At 33.3% G+C, this 9,309-nt stretch overlaps 1 protein-coding gene across 2 annotated transcripts in view; it reads right to left on the minus strand.

The window, feature by feature from the left end:
* Positions 1-869: 869 nt before the first annotated feature.
* LOC106470667 (probable RNA-binding protein EIF1AD) overlaps positions 870-9,309 on the minus strand; it is a 14,338-nt gene continuing 5,898 nt past the window's right edge. The window contains exons 2-5 of one of the 2 annotated variants that reach the window (XM_013931232.2): positions 8,722-8,862; positions 3,140-3,248; positions 2,735-2,843; positions 870-1,115 (exon numbers count right to left, since the gene is read on the minus strand). In XM_013931232.2, coding sequence (XP_013786686.1) covers positions 935-1,115; positions 2,735-2,843; positions 3,140-3,248; positions 8,722-8,808 — 486 coding nt within the window. In that variant the 5' untranslated portion in view covers positions 8,809-8,862 and the 3' untranslated portion in view covers positions 870-934. Of the gene's footprint in view, positions 1,116-2,734; positions 2,844-3,139; positions 3,249-8,694; positions 8,863-9,309 lie in introns of both variants that reach the window. The other variant, XM_022399305.1, reaches the window with a different exon arrangement.

Here is a 9,309-nt window from a genome sequence, read left to right on the forward strand (position 1 = left end):
CATTATAATGTATGTATTTAACGAAACCATCAACATTAAATGTTCCAATTGGTCAAGTTACGTGATTTCTTGCAATAAAACAGATTCTTTACACAAGTTTTTATATATTTAGCCATCAGCTGGGTTAGTGGTAGAAAATATTATCAAATAATTTAATTTTCTGTAATCAATTATTAATTTAAAATTTAGAACCCACTATTTTAAATATTCATGGACAGCTCAAAGAAAAACTCAAGACTGTAGGCAAACCACAGAGTACGACAGCAAGTGACTGTGAAGTTGTGTTTTATGATTGTTCTTCAGTAATCTCTTCAACAGTACCCACTACTCTAGAAGCTACTCCGAAAATAATGAAATACCCTCCCCTGCCAAAGAATTCAGCTGGAAAAATAGGTTGGTTGGCTTATTTTAAGTCACTAGACAAAAATCACCATCTTATGCCAAGATGTTTGGGACAATTATTTTTCAATTTAAAGTTTACTTAATATATGATGATTATTTGTTTGTTTGTTGAATTTAGGTTGGTTGGCTTCCCATAAAGAATATCAACTAGACAAGTATGAATCATATGCACGGAAATACTCCTTCCACAAATCTCTGAAGTGGCCGCTAGAGACACTGCATTAGTTTCAATATTTAGCATTGTTTCTAGAAGTTTTTTTGTAAAGAGTTTCATTTTGAAGTTCAATGAAATCTTTAACAAATAGCTTACAGAAAATTAAATTTCTCTAAACAATATTTTATTGATTTAGTTATTTAGTAAATTCTTAAAAAAGTCAGTTCTTATTGGAATATCTAATACTTTTGCAACTCGTAATGTTGATATTAAAAAATTTTAATAACTGCAAAAAAAAAAGAGGTACAACCACAAGGAAATGTATTTTGCAAAATATATCCTTAAGAAAATAAAAATATCAAAGTCATAGAGGTATTTTTATTCACAGCTTTCATCTTCTGATTCTGAGGATGTATCAGAGTCATCATTGTAACTAATATCTGGCCTATTTCTGTTTACAAATAAATCACTGTCATTATCTTCATCACTGTCTAAAGCTGCATTTGGATCATCACAACAATTATTTTCCAGAATTTTGGTCTCCTCAAATTCAACAGGCCTAAGCATTAGAAAAAGAAATGTTAAAATATGAAGAAATCAATAATCAATATTTCAAAAAATCTTTTTACTTCTCATTTTCTGAAAATCTAATAATTAAAAGATGAAATAAATATTCAATAAAAGTATTATACGAATTATTGTTTGTTTTTTGAATTTCGTGCAAAGCTACACGAGGGCTATTTGCGCTAGCCATCCCTAATTTAGCAGTGTAAGACTAGAGGGAAGGCAGCTAGTCATCACCACCCAGCGCCAACTCTTGGGCTACTCTTTTACCAAGGAATAATGGGATTGACCATCACGTTATAACGCCCCCACAGCTGAAAGGACGAGCATGTTTGGTGGGACGGGGATTCGACACCGCGACCCTCAGATTGCGAGTCGAGCGCCCTAACCACCTGGCCATGCCGAGCCTATATGAATTATAGCTAAAAACAAAAACAGAATTCCCCCGTTTTTGCCTTAACTGTTATATTAAAATTTGGCAAAAAATATTGTAAGTCTTAGGAAAACAACAAACCAGTGAATAATTATAAAATATTAATAAAATCCTGTCTTCATTAACAGCAAGTGCACTGAATGTGAATTCATTTTATGTTCAAGAATAACCTTCAGCTCTTACATAGAATATGTGGTATCTTCATCTCTGTCATTAATAAAGTTAGTGCATCAAACTGTAAAAACAATATGACAAAATTATCTTTAAAAAGTTAAAATATAGGGCTAAATTTATTCCTTACAAAAATAATTACAGATGAATTCTAAACTAAATAAAAATACCTTGTCTTTAAATAAGTGTATTTGTGGCATCACAAGCTATGTAGTACAGTTCGAAATGAATATTTTTATCCATCAAAAGTGTTTACAAAATGCCAGTTCCGTTAACTTTGGGGTCGGCTGACCAAACACTGATTCATCAACTGTAACTGAATGTACAATATTCACCGCTACTTTATCTTTCCTATTTTATTCTATTCATTTTCCTTGCATTCTTCAAGTAATTTAATTATAACCAAATTGAAGCCATTTTATGATCTGTACTTTCACATGGTACGGTCTTTCACCCATGCTATCCCCACTTGGTGTCCAACACATAGGTTAGTTACATTAAAATTTTGATGTCGTGATGAAGGCAATTAACAAAAAGTTTCTATTAGAAATTATTTCAACCTGCATTTTCACATGAAAAAATCCCCCAACTGAAATTCTTAAAAACAAACATTTGTATCTTCCAGATATGATTGCCAATTTGGCAAACAGTATTTTAAACACTGAAATATTCTTATAATAAAGGTATCATAGAATATTGTAAATAATCCAATTGCAGAAATAACTTCAAGTGTGTTTGTATATCACTGAATGAGATTTTTCACCTCATAATGTTTCAAAAAGCACCTTTCATGCTGACGTCTTGTGCTCATTATGAAACAACAAGTATTTTAATATCTTAAAGTTCATAATGCAAACTTGATTTGATTCTACTTTTGAATAATGGAAAAAGTCTGTGAGAAGCATCTAAAAGTACTTGTACCAGCTACACTAGCCACTTGAGCCCTATTTCAGTGTAAATTAGTGCTTTTTGTTTGTACATCTTATCCACAGGCAACTGACAAAGCTCACCATTTGCCTTCACTTTTAATATGTTTGATCTGATCCTTATACAAGATATGAACGATTTCTGCTTTCACTTTATCTCCTTCTTCTATTGGTTCCACTATCACAAAGTCACCTAAAACAAAAATAGTATCACAGTTTCAACAAACAAAACCTAATAGAACAGCTGTAACTTCTTAATTCTTTATCTTCATACAGATATTACTCTTAACTAGTCTTTTATGGATAGTTACAAAACTGCTATTAAAACTTTGTTGCCAAACAAAAGCCCCAGTGACCTTTAATGATGTTTATAAAAGAAAATACTCATGTATCAATTATAAAGTACATAAAGGGTTAAAACATAACACCAAGTTTAGCATAAAGACTTTTTTTTTTATACTACATTTTACAAACCACAGATTTGATTACCTCTTTTAATCCACACATTCTTGCGGAATTTGGTTGGCATGCTGACAAGGAATTTTTCTCCTACGTCTGATTCTACTTCATGAAGATTATTGCCTTTACCACATATTACCTAAACAAATAAATCATCATTATGACATTACAGGTAAGATGTAATTTTACATTCCTTTATAAAGGTAGCACACATTGCAGTTGAAAAAATAGCACTGACAGTAGTTAACTACATCAAGGATGCTGTGCCAAAGTGCTTAAATAAGACACTAAACTAAAATATACTTCATTGCATGTGTTTTTACTTTCTTATAATCACTGTTAACTTAAAAAACCATAATACCATAGTTATTGAAAGAAACCAGCATGTATTGGTACACAATGAAAAATGAGACTATTCCCAGTCTCAAAACACAATAAAACATTTATTTAATAACTGACTTCATAAAGATTAAAACCTCAAGACTGCTTGCATAACTTCAACTGTAATTTCAACTTTAATAAATCATCAAATTTAACACTTCCTTAACTTTATCCTATTTTACAATCTAGAATTACTAGAAAACTCAATTACAGGTGTTATATTAACATATCTCTTGGATAACAGCATAAATATAGTACGGCTGTTGTACACTACATGTCCATATTTTACCATGTATTTTCTAGAAATTGCTACCTGAAGTCAATAAATGTCACATTTTTTGGGGGGGTCATACCCCCTGATCCTCTTATAATTATCATATGCAAAAAAATTACTGCTTTCTCCACCTGTGCTAAACAGGTAGCCTTGTAAGTTCATGAAAACTTTTTTTTGGCATACAATCTAATGTATCACAAAAATCTTAACAAATCTATTTTTTTAAGTTAAAAACACTATACTACAAAAATTCAAATTGTTTATGATTTTTGGTTCTTTTTTATTTAATAATTAAATAACTGAAAAAATTCAAATACCTAGGCCAGTGTGTACACGCAACTTTCTGTACATAGACCCACCACACTAATCCTTTTCCTTTAGTTTCCTGTCTACTATTTGTGACATCATCAATAAACTCTCCTTTGAGGAAATGGGACATCTAAATAAAATCTATAGTACTTGCTTGTTCTCAAAACCTATCAAGTTTCTGGGACTTAAAACTAGAGGCAAGGAAGGACAGCAAGTACATATAGAGACTTCTATTTAAAACCTATTCTAATTTTAAAACTGTTGTGTTTTTTGTGTGTAAGAGGTTAAATTACTTCTACTTACACAGATACATATAATCCTCAGGTTATCAAAACTGAGTGATACAGAGCTCCCTTACTGGGGAGCAAGACACAGTGACAGGTAGCATGAAGGGCTGAAGGAAACACCAGGATTACCCTTATATACAGATTGATAATTGGATTAGTCGATCATTATTAACTACCCGAACTTAATACTAACCGGTGATCTTAATTCAAAACACACTGATTTCAACTGCATATCCACCAACAGGAATGGATGAGCACTACATCACCTACAAACAGACAACAACTACCTAGTCATTAACAATAATAGCATGAAACTCACCAATTCAAAGAGGACTCAAGATATATTAGACTTAGCAATAGTATCCCCTTCCCTCATGCAATTAACTTTCAGGTACACAACATCCACAACAACCACGATCCCATTTCTTTCACAATTCCTGCCACTCTTCCAATCGTACTCAAATAATACAAGATTTCTCACATTTTGATTCCTTAAACAGAAATTATAACATCAGCCTTAAACACCCAAGAAATAGAAAATCACACCTCCCTGCTCACCAACACTATCTTTAATGCGATCAACAACACAGTTTCTAGCAAAGCTATCACTCCTAATTTAAATTCATGGAAATTCACACCAGAAATAAACCCCCTAATCCATAAAAGAAGAAGGCTTCACCACCAACTTATCAGAACTTGTGACTTAAAAATCTTGTACACAACACAAACAATCAAGTTAAAAGGCTAACTAAAATCCAGCAGCGACACATTCTGTCAATTTATATATGAATCCAAATCGAACCCAGCACTTTTCTGTTGAAAGTATAAAAAGGTCTGCAACACTACAAACAATATAAACACTAATATAACTAACAATATTCCACACCACACAATGATGATGAAAAAGCCAACCTGTTCCCACATTTCTATACTGACACTTTCACCAATGAAACCACTCTACTTTCGATAGCCAACACTTTAACACTATCAATAATCACATTAACACCAATCACACTTCTTTTAACTTGCCATTCCCAGTTGATCTATCCATGTTACACGAACATCGTGAATACTACACGTACCCCATCTCTCTCTAACTGAAATAAAAATCATCCTTACACACTCAAATGTGCAGCTCCAGGTGAAGACGGCATCAACAACATAATCATCAAAAACTTTGGTGAAAACACACTAAAATACCTTGCCTCCCTATACAATATGATAACATACTAAAGCACCTAGCCTCCCTATACAATATGATAACATACTAAAGCACCTAACCTCCCTATACAATATGATAATATACTAAAGCACCTAACCTTCCTATACAATATATCCTTATCCTCTGGATACTATCTGTCAATTTGGAAGTCCGTGATAATAAAAGTTATCCCCAAAAAAGACTTGGATCTCAGCCTACCAAACAGCTACAGACCTATAAGCTTTCTGAACACATTAGATAAACTTATGAAAAAGTCATATCCAACAGACTGCTACATTACTTAGAAAGCAATAACATCCTCGACAATAACCAAAATGTGAGCAGAAAATGCAGACAGACAACCGATCACCTAGTAAGATTAGTTGAATCTATACACTAAGGATTTAACCGCAATCACTTCACAGTCGCAGCCTTTTCAGATGTAAAGCAAGCATTCAATATTGTTTGACACAATGCCCTAAAGTATAAATTAACTAAAAACAAGATACCTATTCCCATCACCAGATGTCTCTATAGCTTTATCACTAATAGAATTGCTAAAGTTAAAATCAATAACAGCATGTACTCCCACTAAAAGCAGGAGTTCCATAGGGCTCTGTTCTCAGCCCACTACTCTACATTCTATTTGTAAATGACATACCACTCACACAGCCAATATATACCCTCATCTCTCAATATGCCCATGATATTGCTGTCTGGAGCACATCACATGATCCACTCACTGCCGCATCCAGAGCACAGGACGTATTAAATTAATTAATTAAATGGTGTAACAAGTGAAGAGTACTTCTCAATCCAATCAAGACACAGGCAATAGCATTTCACATGAAAATAGAAAGACAGTACCAAAAAATCAGACAAATCAAAGTAACATTATACAACATCACCTTTAAAAGAACTGCCAAATTTTTAGGAATCATGGTAAACTCACTCCTATCATAGACCACTCAATACAACAATATTCTTCAGAAAACAAGTACTATATTGACATTCCTCCACCAAACTGGGGGTATGAACAAAGGCTTTAACATCCACTCAATCATTAAAATTTACAAAGCCTACATCAGACCTCTCTATGAATATGAATGCCCCATTACATGTAATATGCTTGACATATTATACAAAAAGGTTCAACAACAACAGCTCACTGCTATCAAAACAGCATTCAGTCTCCCAAAATACAACACACAAATTTATGTGAACAACCTCACTGACCTACCTCTCATTAAGTCTACATTGACATTCTAGCCCAAAAATACTACAACAAAGACCAAAATAGAAACAGCCAAACAAGCACCTTTCACATCCTAGCAGCCACACCTTCTACATGGCAAACATGCATATCTCCATTCAAATATATTAACAGGGTTTAGCATACATGTATTAATCAATTGTTTCCTTTTCAGTTTCACATCTTGGGCACAGGTCAGGTACATTATTTGGCACCTGACCCATGAAAGCAGGTTTTCTCTGGGCACTCTGGTTTCGCCATGCATCAATATTTCTTATGGCATAGGATTATTTTATCCCAGCCCCCCTGAAAAGGGCTGTTAATCTAGCAAGTACATCAGACTCTTTAATTATTTAATCACAATATCTCTATGACTTTAGAAAGTTTTCTTTTCTTCAAATCGATAAATATTTCAGAAATCTATTCAAACAGAATCGTGCTCACACAGTCAGCATCTCTCTGCTCTAATCTTCGTCGACTGCACTCTCCAACTGAGATCATTGCCACATGGACAAATAGATGCACGTGTTCTGTTCTGACCACAGAATGACAGTCTCTACATGGCTCACCCGGTACACTTGGGTCGACATCTTCCTCGTTTCCATGCAACTTCTAACAATCCACTTTACATGTTAAAATTAAACTAAGCCCAGTGGCTCTATCAAAATTCATTTGGCATTAACCTTTTTACCATACAGTGTGAAGAGAAGTAAAAGTTTCTGACCACCCCAAGTTGTCTTTCAGGCCCCAAAATCTTTTTTGAGGATTGAAAGATTTTTAAACCTAAATTCCTGCCATGAATTTGATTTGATTTATAGAATAAAGGATTATACACTTTTCTAGACAAACTCGTCTCATTACTTAAGAGCCAGAGAAATTGGAGCATTACCATCATGATACATGCCATCATAAGAAAATGGAACTATTACCCTAGAGAAGTGAAAATAGGATAACAGATTTGGATTAGACCATATGGTCCTCGTGAGTCTCAGGATCACAATAGTGCTAGTACTTTTCATTGTACAAACCTGAAACAACAGCCTCTGTCAAAAATTCATTGGGCATATAAATAGGGTACTTTAGTGCTAGAAGCTTAAAGTACAAAGTTCTCATTATAGCAGCTACATGCATCAAAAACAAATTTGTAAAAGCAGCAAGACAAATTAATTTAATCGAATGTAACAGAAGAGATACAATTCATCTGCTAAACCAGAGTGAGCTGTACTACCTCCAAGAGATTAAATGCACTTCAGAAGCAGACAATGCAACATTATGATGTGGATAAACTAAGACATTAGGAATCAACAATATATTCAGATCCCGTATTGTTGGTACTACAAAAGTAAGAGAAGACACATGTGAAAAGTCTACTGGCTCGAGTTGTAATCACATAAATAGATGAAGATCCTGAAAATCATTGTATAATGAACAATGTCACAAAATGATAATTACATAATAGCATAAAAATGTATGGCACAACTGTTCAAATAAAAATATATTCTCTAAATAAAACTACACATCAGTGGTTCCCAACATTCTTCCAACAGGAAACTGGCTAGTTCTGATCCCCAAATTATAAGGAGTGCTTTTTAAATTACATTGCAGAACAATATACTTCAGTAGCTATATTTTAAGATATACATTTTCTTTTTAACTGTCTTCAGACTAACAGAAATCTCCCTATGGACCAGTAATAGTCCACATACTGACAGTTGAGAACCACTGCTAATAAGATATAACAGAGAACAGTAATAATTTTAAAAATATTTTAACCAATTATTTTCTATGCAATTAAAACTTGTTAATAATTAGAAGTCTGATTACAGTACAATATAAATATAATTGGGTTATCTGTCTCAACATGGCCATTTTGAAACATGCCTCAAAAAAGCACCATAAGACACATACTCGAACAATTTGTTGTTCCCCCTCAGGAACAACTAACGTATCTAAAACTTCCTTTGCTACATGCTTCTTCTTTGTTGTTTTGGACATTTTTCAGTATTGGTAAAAAATTATTTCTTTTCAACCAGTTGAGCAATCAGTATCCTATAATAAACAAAAACAGGTTTAAGAAATCAATGCAGTTGATTATTATTTTCAAAATTTTCATAATAACGTTTAGGACAACAGATTTCCACCACTTACATGCATGAGTGTATGCAGAAATATTTCCTGAGAGGTGGGGGACAAAGTAGTATGAAATTGTGAAGTGAATAACAAATTCCTATACATATGTTGAGTGAATAAAGAAAGAATTATGTTTTTAATTTTCTGAAGGGGACCTTGCCCCCCCCCCCTGCTGATGCCCAAGCTCACATGAAACTTTTTTCTTAATGTACAGACTACATTCAGATGCATAAAGAGAGTAACGATTAGTGTCATTTATCAAAACTTTTTACAAACTTAATATAACATAATATTTTGGGATAACATGGGACCTATATGGTCCATCTTGGCTGTTCCATCCTCAAAACTAAATTAAAATGTTTAAAA

This window comes from Limulus polyphemus, unplaced genomic scaffold (assembly GCF_000517525.1).
Source record: "Limulus polyphemus unplaced genomic scaffold, Limulus_polyphemus-2.1.2 Scaffold4152, whole genome shotgun sequence".
Classification (NCBI taxonomy): Eukaryota; Metazoa; Arthropoda; class Merostomata; order Xiphosura; family Limulidae; genus Limulus; species Limulus polyphemus.